Consider the following 12,547-nt stretch of genomic DNA (forward strand, 5'->3'; position numbering starts at 1 on the left):
TATTTACAGCAATGGTCTAAAAGTCCTCCTCAGGCCAGGGTTTCTGGCTTTTCTCTTGTGACTGGGGATTCGGTGGCATTTTGAGTCTCTATCATGGGTCTGGCACCACTGTGTCAGCTTTGTCATCTACCCAGGGCATAGGTTGAGGCAGAGAGAGTATTTTCACATCTGAAGCCCCTTCTGGTCATGGTTTTATGGTTGCCATGGCAACACCCAAGGATTCCCCACCCCCTCCCAATAGCTCCCAGCAGAAACAACAACCTCTTCCACACAAACACCAGAGTCACAACCATGGCCTTGGCTGTTGTCTAACCATTAATTGAAATACTGGGAGCACCTAGTTCTCTGCATCCAGATACACCCAGCAGGGGTCGTGGTGCTTCTCCTTGAAACTGAAGCTCTGAGGATATCGCTCATCACAATCAGACCCCAAGGTCCCTCCAGAAGGGAACCTTGTGCGAAAACGAGTCTTTCTGTTGCAAACTATATTTGTTTTATGAGGCTGTGCTGAGTTCCATGATGCCTTTCCTCCATTAGAAGTGTTCGGAAGATACACTGATGTCTCCCCCAACCTTCAATGGCAACCAGCAACAAAGTGTTCATGACAATGGATCAGTATTCACATGCGTAATCAGGTTGCCTCACCCAGTGAGAAAGAGACACCACCTCTCCTGTCTACTCTGCTTTGCTAATCCAACTCATGATTATTAATAAAACATGAAACATGAATCAAATAAAAAATGGAAACAAATTTAGTGCAAATGCTTATAAGGCCACGCTGAGCACAGAGCAGTGAGAAAAGGTTTCCTTTCTAGGCTGAGGAGTAGGAAAGAGGCAATGGTTTGAGCAAACTGCCCTGTTACTCATTCCCGACGGTACTGAAGTAGCTCACTTCACAAGTACGGGCATCTGAAGGTCTTTTAGGATTAACTGCCTATGGGACCACGTGGAGGTGACTTGGGCCACTCTTGTAGCTGCTGATCTGAAAAGGCTGGGGTAACCCTTCCATTGCCTCTAAGTCCTCCATTTACCCTTCTTCATTTTGCTCCAAGCCCTGTAGCTGACCTCTCTGAACAGCTTCCCCAGATGTTCTTGTCATTGGCTTTCAAAGGGGTTTGGCTAATAAGAGGCCATATTATGAACATGCAAGAGGGGCATCAATTCCTTGCTGGGTCATGGTAAGTCAACTGATTCCCTGCATTGAGATTTTGCCACTACAGATTTGATCCGGGAACCTTGTCCACCAGCTACTCTGGCTTTTGCCAATCTTATCCTTCCCTTGTTCTGCATCCCAGGGACACTAGCACCTCTTGTTGCTGCTGTCCCTGGGAACTTGCAATCTTTCTCTGCTAACTGGCCTAACCCTGCCTCTACCTTCATAAACACTGTGTTCCAAAGCCCAACAGTGACTCTGTGTGACTGTGCCACCTGCTCCACCGGCCTCCCGATTGAGAAACACTACAAACATGCTTGCTCATTAACCGAGAGCAATGGGCCACTCTGGCTTAGAACTGTGCACTGGGAAGAGGCCCAGAACATGCTGTAATCCCTTGCCATTGGAGGCTCTGAGATATTCCTCAGCCTGCTGCCTCCCTGGGGAATTCATAAGACCCAGCTGGCAGTGAACTCAGGGGAGTCTTGCAGAAAGGTTAATACCCACCCTGCATACGGTCTGAATATTTCAACCGTCCCTCCTTGGGATCAAAGCTGTTAGGTGTGTTTGTAGTACACAGACCACATGTCTCACTTCTCTAGGCTCAAAATGGGATACACAGGTAGTCACGACTAAGTGGCTCTCCTAAGACTTTCGCAGAGAGGCTTTAGGGATGGGGGCAATGCTAAGCTTGATGACCCATCTGATCACCTTTCATTTTCAAGGGAGGGGTTGTTAGGGAGAAATCAGAGCTTTGTCTGAAATATGCCTCTTCTTGTCTTGTATAGGAGCTGATGAAAGTCACTAGGTATTAAAAATATCAAGAGTCCCCATATCCCATGCAATGGGGCAGCACTGTCTCCCCTTGCAGGGACCCCAGCTCCCTGTGCTTTATGAATGGCAGTAGTCACTACTGTTCCCCACAAGAAAGATAAACAGAAATTCCAACCTGGCTGCCATTCTGTCCTCTATGGCATGTATGTAGGACCCTGTGACTGACAGACATTCAAGACCCCATCTGCTGTGACAGCTCTGGTGACTGTGCTGTAAGAGTTCTGATGCCAGGACCCTATATCTTTTAAGATGTAGTACTGTTACATCTTAACAGTGAATTCTGTTATCGGGTAGAAAGTCCTGGGGCATCTTCACTTGCTCATCTAACTCCAGTGGCTAGCACAAGGACTGGAAGTTTGATTAGCCATGCTTGGTTCTCAAGTGCCCAGACATGAGCCAAAAGAAGAGGAGTTTTGACCAGGATGAGCTCATGTCCTTGGTCTCATTACAATGTCATGGGTGTAGCCTCTTCTACTCTCAGAAATCTCTGGTACATATTACTTCCTGGTTAAAGCCTCCAATAAACCCCAGTAGTACCATTCATCTATCTCTTAAGGCCCCTCCAGCTTGTCAGTTTGCTCATTTTCTCCTCCTTTCCTCTCCATTCTAAACAGCTAAGAAGACAGTGGTTGTGATGAACATGTATGCACAGAACTTCCCACACTGTGCTCTCTCTACATGTGCTCCACCATGTTGGTCTGCCTCACTGTAGTCCAGAAGCAATGAAGAGTCCAAACTGCAATGTCTGAAACCGTGAGCCAAGTTATTTCTTAAATCATTCTGTTTGCCACAGCAATCAAAATGTCAGACTAGCACAGTTTATTTTACAGAGATGCTAAATCACTTACCTAAAGTCACACACAAATTCTCAGATGGCAAAGATATAACTCTTATCTGGGCTTTCGGGTTATCTGTTTTGCCTCTGCTCTGGAGGACATTTCAGTTGGTCTACTCCAATCTGTCACACAACCTTATTTCTTACTTTCCAAGAGGAAAGGGCAAAGGGGTCTTTTCTCTATTCACCAGCCAATCATAGTATATTATGAGTTAATATTTTCCTAATATACCAACTGGGTGCTACTTAGAAACAGTTCCTTCCAAATGTGTGCCCTCTTCCATTGCAGAGAGACAGAGCTGGAAAGCAGTTGTCACGAGGACTGGTACATTCCCCCCCAAACTCCTGCATCTTTGTGGGACCATGTGGTAGTCACTGAATGAAGGTAGATATGATGTCTGCCACCTCTAGGCTTGGACCTTAGAAACCCACCTTGCCATTCCTGAGTGACTTTTCTCAGAGAAAATGCATTACAGAATGCTTTAAGTGACACCTTCTTCAGTCTCTTCAAATGTTACAGAGTCATTCTAAATACATAAGGAATAAATGAATTCACTGTGGTTTTGTACATGCTTCATAGCCTTAGGGTTCCATTCCCTCTTAAAACTGGGCCAAAAGGTCATCTCTATATATCTTTTCTTATATACTGCTCTATTTGCTTCCCAGAGACTTGGAAACACTTGCTGGAGCTGGTACAGTCCATCATCCAGAGTCTATGAATGACTGTATGAACAGAGCTATGAGGTTCCCACCCTAGGACAAGATGTTATACAAACAAGACCATAAATCTGGAATGTGCTGAGCTACTGACATTCTGCCCTTTTTTCCTCACAACACTAACATTATCTTAAGTTAATACAGATGGAATAAAGTCCCATGTTAAGTGGGAGATCTTGAGTTTGTTTAGAGCTCACCCATCTTTCTCATGGATTGGCTGGGGTGGGGTGGTGTGGTGTCTTGTAGTTCCATGGAACTATGAGGGACAAAAATCTTCCAAACCAGAGGATAGAAGCACAATTAAGTTTCTTAGGGGAGAGACACACAGTACACTCCCACAGGGAAGACACAGAGCTGGCTCCCACAGGGGAGAAACAGAATGTGCTACTGTCACAGGGTGGGGGGGCAAGGGAGGGAGAGGGAGAAGGAAAGGAGGGAGAGAAGGAGAGGGAGAGGGAGAGTGTGTGGTGTGTGTGTGTGAGAGAGAGGGAGAGAGAGAGAGAGAGAGAGAGAGAGAGAGAGAGAGAGAGAACAAACTCACAAGGGAGAGAAACAGTGCAGTTTCTTAAATAGGGGAAGTAAACACAGCACAAGTTCTCATAAGGGAGACACCCAATGCTATCTCCCAAGCAGGGGAGGATACAGTGCTATACTCCCACAGCAGGGAGTAACTAAGGAAGAAACAAGGTTGAAATGATGCTCAGAATCGACCAGCTACTTCCAAATGTTCAAAAGTTTAAGGGTCAGCAAGAGGTTAAGATACATGATGATGTGAGGCCTGTCACCTTGGACTTAGTGAGGACAGTCCAAGAACCGTTTTTCTTAGCAGCAGTGGATGCACTTTGAGAACAGCCAAGCGGGCGCCATGACAGTATACCCAATCCCATCAGTGCCATGCGTGACTCCCCTAGACTTCCAGGTTGTAATCCCAGTAGAGAATTCTTTCATAGGAAATATGCATCATACAATATTGAGGAGGGGGTTTGGGGAAGGGGGTGAATTATTTAAAATCAGACACTAGGCGTGAACGTTGAAGATAGTGTTCCTCTGAGTTGGGTCTAAGAGTGGGAGTATCCTGAGAAAAAGCTATTTGGCACAGAAGTTTCTACTTTTTCTGGGCATCCTAAACCCCTTGTTACTGCTATGTAAACACCCCCAGGGTCTTGTTACCAGGGTAGCAATTCACTTTTCTGGTCTTGTATTCTAATAATCCCCTCCTCTCTTTGCCTCCCCAGTCTTTTGCTTCCTAGGTAAATAGGTATCAGCCTCCATGTGCGTTCATAACTGTGTTACAGGGCTCCATTCCCCAACTCTTTCCCCCTCCGGAACCAAGGAGCACTGGAACTCTGAGGTACACACAAAATTTACAGCTTGTGTAAAGCCACACCTAGAAACCACATAGCAAAGGCTAAGTCCGACCACACAGCCAAACTTCCTGAACCTTATATGACAGTTCAAAGTCACCAATCAGCAAAGAGGGACAACAGCCTGTTGTCACTGTTTTCATCCTCTTTCAAAAGGAGTACCCCACCTGGGGAATATCTGTCCAAACTTGAGTATCCGGGAGTTCAGCTCAAGGCTGTCCAAGAGAGGATGCCTCACAACCCAGTCTCGGCGCCAAGCAGGGCAGCCTGCTGAGTTACGAATACACTTAGTAGGTTGCTCCAACCCCTTAAGAATCACAATTGGGAAAAAGCCCACAAGAAAGGAGCAGCAGAAAAGGTACTCCTGGTGCACACAACCGCAGGGACAATGAGATTTGCTGGCTGATGCACTAGGCTGCTCCCCTCCCTCTCCCTTGCACTCAAGACCCCTCAGGGACTGCTCTTACCTGAGCCGTGCCTCTGGCGCAGAAGGACAGCCTGCCCGGATGGCGGGGACGCTGACGAGGAAGCAGCAGCTGCAGAAGCCGTTGTGGTGGCTTTGTGGGTCGCGGAGGCGGCAGCGGCGGCGGCGGCCTCGGGAACTCCTGATCCAGAGGGAGGACTCGCAGGAAGTGGGTTCTTGTCGTCGTGGCTGGTTTCGGAGGTGGTGAGGAGAGCAGCGCCTGCGTTGTTAGAGCTGACAGCACTGGAGGCTCCGTGGCGACGCGGGCCGCTGCTCTGAATGTGGGACACGGCCTCTGCCGCTTGCATGTTGGGCGGCGTGAAGCGCGATAGCACACGCAGCAATGCCTGGGCCTTGTGCTCCTGAGTGTCATCGTCGCTGTAGTCCGAAACACGACACTCATAAACACCTTCGTCCTGCAATCGTACGGCGGACAGCCGAAGCCGGTGTGAGATGTCATTGCCCTGGACACGCACGGTCTGCAAGACAGCCCTGTTAGAGGTCTGACCATTGAGCAGCACACCTTTGGTAACTGGGCTTTTAGCTCCACTATCACTGTACCAATTTGCCATTCCATCCCAACATTTCCTAGCATTTCCTAAACACCAATGCCTCTTGATAGAGGCGCGTGGCTCTCAGTTCTGCCTGGACGCCTTGTTGTAGAGTGCACTGTGTTGGGTCCCAATTTCTCAGCCATCTCAGCTCACATTTACTCTTGCTTATTGCCCCTACAGAATGTAACTTTCCACTACTGGCAAGAAATGTCAGATTGGGGCTATATGAGGCTAATTATCCACATCCTTCCTATACCTCAAAGCCTAAGCTAACTGCTCTGTGGTTATCCTACATATACCAGAAATCACACTCACGTTTATTTAGAGCCCAGAGCACCTGGGATATGTCCATCTTCCCTACAACATGCACAACTACACATGTCCTGCCCTGTCCTTTAGAACTGACCATTTGTTAATAGCCCCAACAACCTCAGGCATGGTGCAAATCTTAAGCAAACTCTCGCCAAACACCAGGGCAAGCGTTCGCCCCTAAACAGGACCCTCGAAGAGGCTTTGCTTGTTTTCAGGCCCTGCCATTATCACGCTCCAGCCTTCCAAACCCATACCCCTTGACTGCAAAAGACAACCACCCCAGAAGCATATAACAATGTCACCGGAGGAGGAGGAGATGGCTGAGTGGAGAGGGCTCCTGGCAAGCCTAGCACGTGTGCGGGGTGGGGCGGAAGGGGGTGGGAAGCCGGAGTGCCACGCAGCCTGAGCAAGAAGCCACGGGCTCTCTAGAGCCGAGAAGGTAAGGGCGGATGTGCTCCAGGGCCCTAAGCGCTGGTGCAGAGGAAGTTGAGTTTTACTGGTGAGTATCCTGCCGGTTGTGGGACCCTTCTTTTACACAAAAGACAACCTAATCCCTCTACCAGCGACAGATGGCGCCCAGATACACCAAGGAGCCCACAATACACCCCAGTGGTGGTAGAGCCACCATGGCTCATCAGTCGAAGCTTTCTAAGGGGAGGGAGCTGCGGGGAGCGAAGCGGCCAGAAGGGGTCTCCCGCGGCCCACGCTGGTCTCCACACTTACGCTGATTTTAGTTGCATCCTTATTTGTTACCTAAAATGAAGAGAGAGAGAGAAGGGGGGAAAGGAGGGGGAGGAAGAGGGAGGAATAGAGGGAGGGAATGATGGAGAGAGGAAGGAGCAAGGAGAAAGGGAGGGAGGGACGGAGAGGGAGAGGGAGAGAGGAGAGAGAGAGAGAGAGAGAGAGAGAGAGAGAGAGAGAGAGAGAGAGAGAGAATTAATTGATTGATTTTGAAACCAAGCTGTTGACATTTTTGTACACGGTAAACTCTGACCTGTGTTTGACAAAGATACTTTCTGCAGGTGGGCTGGGAGTTGAACTGCCTGGGCTGTGGCATGGTGAAGGGCACCAAATACATTAGGATTCCTGCAGTGCACCAAGAGAGAAGTAGGTTTCCTGGCTAAAACCATTGACTAAGGAGTGGCTGCCCTGATACACACCTGTCTGCTTGGGAGAGTGGGGATGCTGGACGGCCACGGGGATGCATAGGGAACCGCTTTTCCCACTCACTTCCTCTAAATTCTCCACTTGGAACGGAAACACTGGATAGAGGGTCCAACATCGTGGAGGCCCTGACAGCCGGGTATGTGGATATGCGCCAGAGGAGGACGAGAATAGGAACTCCGAGTGGGATTCTGGGGACAATGTAGGTAGGTAAGTGTGTAATTGCTGGTGTGCGCTATGGGTCAGACTGTAAGGTTTTCCAGCCACCGAGGGTGGGGCAGTCCCTCAAACCCTATGGAAGCTAGAGGTGGGTGTGACCTGCTGGCTACCACGTAAATGCAATCTGAAGGAACTGAACTACTTGGCCTTAAGACCTCAGAGTGGCAGAAGAAAGCCTGCCAGACCAAATGATCCTTTTTCTCAAGCCAGCACCCATCAGGGTATAGTCCCAAAACTAGTAAGCATGAGAAGGAAAATTGGACCAAGTGTGGGTTTTCAGGGGCTGGGTGAGAAGGAAAAACCGTGGAAAAGAACCTATAGGATTTGGGGCCATCCGGTTACTTTAACAATGCTATGGAGATGCAGAGGATGGGAGGTGGCTGAACAACAGTGTAATGTCCTGTGAAGGTACCCCTCACTGGAAGAAGTAGGGTGCAGCGAAGGGCAGCGGATTACCTTGCTCCGGGCACCTGGCACGCTGAGCGCCAGCTCGTGTAACAGCTCCCGGGGTGGCTCCTTGAGGTACCACCACTGAATCTCCAGTGAGTACGAGGTGGCTCCGCTTGCCCTGAACGCGCAGGGCATTTCGATATCGTCACCTTCCCGCACGGTTACATCTTTGGGGACTTCCGTGAATGTGGCTGGGGGCGGGAGAGAGAGGCGTGACCAGCTGATAGGCGGGGGGCAGAGGGGGGTGTTGGAAGGGCTTGGGACAACCCGAGGCTGAGGTGGTAGGTCTCCTGCTATCTGGCCTTGGGATCACCCCCACTCCTGTCCCCAGCTCCTAAGCGACCCTGGACGGGAGGCATCAGCAAAGTTCAGGGAGCAGCTGCAAAGGTGGCAGCGGGGACCCGCCACTTGCTGCAGGCTGCTCCCCTTCAGGTTGCACAGTGTGCAGGGGAGGTAGGGCCGCAGCACTGGAGTCGGGCTGGGACGCGCCAACTCTCGCTTGCTGCAGGCCTCCCCTGTTTAGCGGGGACAAGGCGGAAGGACTCCCTAAGCAGATGCCACAGCTGAGGCGACCCTTATCTGCGCTGGTGCTCCTACCCACTCCCAGCCTGGCTTGTACACCCAGATCACTTGCGACCGTAAAGCTTGCTGCTTCCTTTCCTCCTCCGCTGTGGCCAACTGGCAGACTTCCGTGGCCTTAGCAAAGGGTCCCCTGAGCCCATCGCGGCTGCGAAGTTCCCGCGCTCACCGTCGGCGACGGAGAGCAGCAGGCTGTGCAGTAGCAGAGGTAGCAGGTATCCGAGGGCGCCGAGCCGGTTCCGCTGTTCCATCTCCCGCAGGGTTGCGGCGGCGGCGGGGGCCCGGCGCGGAGAGGCGGCGGCGGCAGCAGCTTGGGCTTGGCTCCGGCTCGAGCTCCGGCTAGGACGCCTCGGAGCCTGCCATGGCCCCGCACGGCGCCCCCTCCCTTGGCCGCCGGCGGCCGCCAATCAGCCCGGCTTCCTTGCCGGCTGGCCCGGCGCGGCTCCGGCGGGGGGCGCTACGCGGGGGACGCAGGAGACCTGGTCCCTCCAGAAGGATCCTTCGGTCGGTACCTCCTTCAGTCCGGTGGTCCACAGGAGAATGGGGATCTGCAGTTCAGTCTCTGGCCCGCGGGCCGGGCAACGGCCGGACTGTGCCACTACCCATCCTTGGAGAAGGAAGTGAGCGCCTGAGAGGCACCAGCGTCTGCCTCCTGGTCTCCTTCTGGCTGGGCTCCCGACTGCCACCTCCTCCGACTCCCGCGGAGCTCTCCCGCCGCCGCCCCCACCGGTTTCTCCGCCGCTCACTCCGCAAGGCGAGTGGGCGCTCAGCCGCGGCGCGCAGACCTGGCGTCCGACCGTAGCGCAGCGCAGGGAGAGCGGGTCCGGCGTGGCCGACCCGCAGCCCAAGAGAGGCGGGGAGAGGGGGGAGGGGAGAGGAATGAAGGGGGCGGTCAGTGGCTGGGTGGCGAGCAGCCTCCTCCACGGCATCACCCCCGCCCTTCCCTCCGAATCCTCCCCGCCCCTACCTCGTCTTTCCCCCAGCCCCCACCGCCGCGGGGTCACTCTGAGCGACCACCGTCTCTCTGGCTGCAGCGCAGCCCCACCCCGCGTCTGCTTTGCTTAGGGGGGGTCCTCCCACCCAAACTCCTGGCTTCTTCCCAGTGTCGATCTCTCGAGTCAGCTGCTCCACCCTGCTTTCTGTGTGTCCCACCCCCCCATCCTCTCCGCAGACCCCAGTGCCTAAACTCCTTACCCAGGTTTGGGCCACGAGCCACAGCACTCTTTGGTCCAGACCCGGGCCATGGCGGGTGGGTGGGCTCCTGGGAACTGCGAGAAGGGCGGAGTGCTGTGTCCGGCCAGCAGCAAGGCCAAGTGACAGTGAAGACTAGGAGTCCGCAGTGTGGGAGCAAGAACTGAGCGTCCAGCGCCCGGCGAGCAGGTGCCTGTGGCGCGGAGCGCACCAGGGAGCCAGCAGGCAGTGGCCGTGAGTGACAGCAGAGGCGGTGCGGGTGGGGTGAAATGGGGAGCTCCTGGCACGACTCAGGGCTCCGGAGGTTTCTGGGTGGGGACCATCTTCCTGCTCTGAGAGAGCTGGTCCCTGTGTCCTTGCAAGCAAGCTCTTCCTGGCCACTTTCCATTCTGTACCCTTAGCAAAAGCCGCCCCCCCCCCCCGCCCGGTGCCCCGGAGGTGGAAGCATGCAGAGATGGAGTACACAGTCACACATTCCAGAGCCCATCCCCCACGCTTGCATCCTCCGTGACCCTGAACCTTCCCTGGCCTTCACCTAGAATGGGTCACATCGTTAGCCACCTAGAGAGTGCAGTCTGCCTTCCTAAGGGGTGTGTGGGTGGATGAAATAATTCAGTCCAAGCACAAGGGCTTGGGAGAGCCCTAGAGCTCTCCTTGGGTCTCTCTCTCTCTCTCTCTCTCTCTCTCTCTCTCTCTCTCTCTCTCTCTCTCTCTCTCTCTCTCTCTCTTTTCCTCAAGGGATTTCCCAGCTAGTGGTCTGGTCTGGTCTCATTACTTGGCTTTATCTTAAGTTATGGTAGCACATCCCAGTGAACTTCCCCTGAGTGCTGGGACTCTCCTAGTATCTCTGCCAGTGAGCTAGTGGCGAGTGAAGAGGGAAGATCAAAAGGGAAATAATTTTCCCGTGGCCACCCTTGTCTAAGACTGCAGGGACACAGTTCCATAGAAGAGGCACGTAGCCCTTAAGAAGCTCTGCCCTCACCAGTGAGGACCACAGGCACTGCATCCTTCTGTCCCCTCTGTCTCCTTAGGTGGCCAGTGGATCATTTTCAGTGAGTAGCCTCTGGTCTCTCACTGATGCTCTACGAATAGAAGGCCTGTAGCCCCTTCATTCAGGGTCCTCGTTGCCTGTTCCCTCTACATATCATCACCATTGGCCTGCCTCCCACTGGACATTCCACCACTCCTCAGAAACCACTGTAGGTTGGGGAATGCAAGACCTTCCAGGCCTCTTGCCGTCCTCAGCTTTTGAAGGGAGGGGGCAGACTTGCATCATGCTACACGGAAGGACCATAGCAGGTTTCTAAGGGAACAGTTGAAGAATTGATTCCAGGCAGGGATATGATGACATGTGTGGAGAGGCAGTGAGCTTCTCTCCCAGTACTAGATCCCATCAAGTACTTATAGCCAGTGACCAGGCTTGCTGGAGGGATGCCTGCAGCTAAGAGGGAGGTACACCTTGGTCATTCTGTCGGTCTGTGGATTCTTTCCACCCATTCTTTCTGGTGGGAATTCTTGGCCTGTGTCCTAAGTTGGTGTTACTATAATAGGAGAATAATAGTAATAGCTGCCTGCCATTGTGTGCCTGTCACACAGCAGACACTGGCTGCACACATTCTGTGCATCAGTTCTCAGCATGACAACCAAGAGTTCCTTATCAAATCTAAACAAGATCACTCTCCCCTACTCAGAAGCCTACAGTGGCTCCCGCTCCAGTCAGGACAAATACCAGTAGCCTCCCAAGGCCACCTGATTGTCTTCTACATCTTTACCTTCTCCTCCATTCTGTCCTTCCCTGGCTCCTCTCTGGACAAGGTCCTCCCTCATGTCATGCAACACACTAGGCCCACCCTAGGGCCTTTGCCACCCCTGTGCTATCTGACTAGAATGTTCCACTTCCTAATGTGCATGCTCTGATTTCCCTCAGGAAGGCATTGTCGTAGCTAGACCCACCTACCTCTAATTCATGTTTTACTCTGCAGTCTGGAGCTCCCCTTCCCCAGCACTCCTGGTTTGTCTTTATGTTCTTTTCCTTGGAAATAACCACCTTCCCTTATATGATTCAATGTCTTATTGCCTTCCTTGGTTAATGTCTGTAAAGCTTTCGCCCACATTGGTCACTGGGGCATCTCTGGCTTTAGCACAGGGATAGCTAGACAATGTGGTTTTGGTGCATGCATGTTTTAGGTGAGGTAGTTGAGGCTTAGAGAACTTGTGGAACTTCCCTGAGATCACACAACTAGTAGGTGGACAAGTGAGGCTTCACCCTAGGTCTGTCTTACTTTGGGTTCCTTTTTCTTTTCCTTTTCCTTTTCTTCTTTTTTTTCTTTCCAATATATACAACTCTCTTCCACGTCAAGGAAACCTGGAGCTCCTGAGAAGGAACAGAGTTACCTATTCAGCTCATTCAGCTCTGTGTTGAAAGAAGCCACTTGCCTGCCCGTGTAGGTGGAAGGCAGAGCAGGACCTTCCTCACTCCCCTGAACATGCAGGAGTGCTAGGGTCAGTAATGAACACCTTCAGGAGCCAAGGATTGCACTTGGCCTCCTTTGCTGGAGTTTCCTGGTGATAGGCAGTGTCTCTGGATTTCCTACCTTGTTCTGGTTTGGCTACTACCTCTGAAAAGAGAGCCCGATTCTTCCTCTCCTGTCCTTGGTGAGCCAAAGTACTAAAGCCGGCACCGGTGTGTTCTCTAAGGGCTTGCTTCTCTCT

At 52.2% G+C, this 12,547-nt stretch overlaps 1 protein-coding gene across 1 annotated transcript in view; it reads right to left on the reverse strand.

Moving 5' to 3' along the window:
• Positions 1 to 10,207, reverse strand: part of Vstm2b (V-set and transmembrane domain containing 2B) — a 29,551-nt gene extending 19,344 nt beyond the window's left edge. The window contains exons 1-5 of the mRNA XM_032893811.1: positions 9,839 to 10,207; positions 8,814 to 9,429; positions 8,072 to 8,256; positions 6,956 to 6,985; positions 5,371 to 5,845 (exon numbers count right to left, since the gene is read on the reverse strand). Coding sequence (XP_032749702.1) covers positions 5,371 to 5,845; positions 6,956 to 6,985; positions 8,072 to 8,256; positions 8,814 to 8,895 — 772 coding nt within the window. The 5' untranslated portion in view covers positions 8,896 to 9,429; positions 9,839 to 10,207. The remainder of the gene's footprint in view (positions 1 to 5,370; positions 5,846 to 6,955; positions 6,986 to 8,071; positions 8,257 to 8,813; positions 9,430 to 9,838) is intronic.
• Positions 10,208 to 12,547: the final 2,340 nt, after the last annotated feature.

The sequence above is a fragment of the Rattus rattus genome, chromosome 2 (assembly GCF_011064425.1).
Source record: "Rattus rattus isolate New Zealand chromosome 2, Rrattus_CSIRO_v1, whole genome shotgun sequence".
NCBI classification, from domain to species: domain Eukaryota; kingdom Metazoa; phylum Chordata; class Mammalia; order Rodentia; family Muridae; genus Rattus; species Rattus rattus.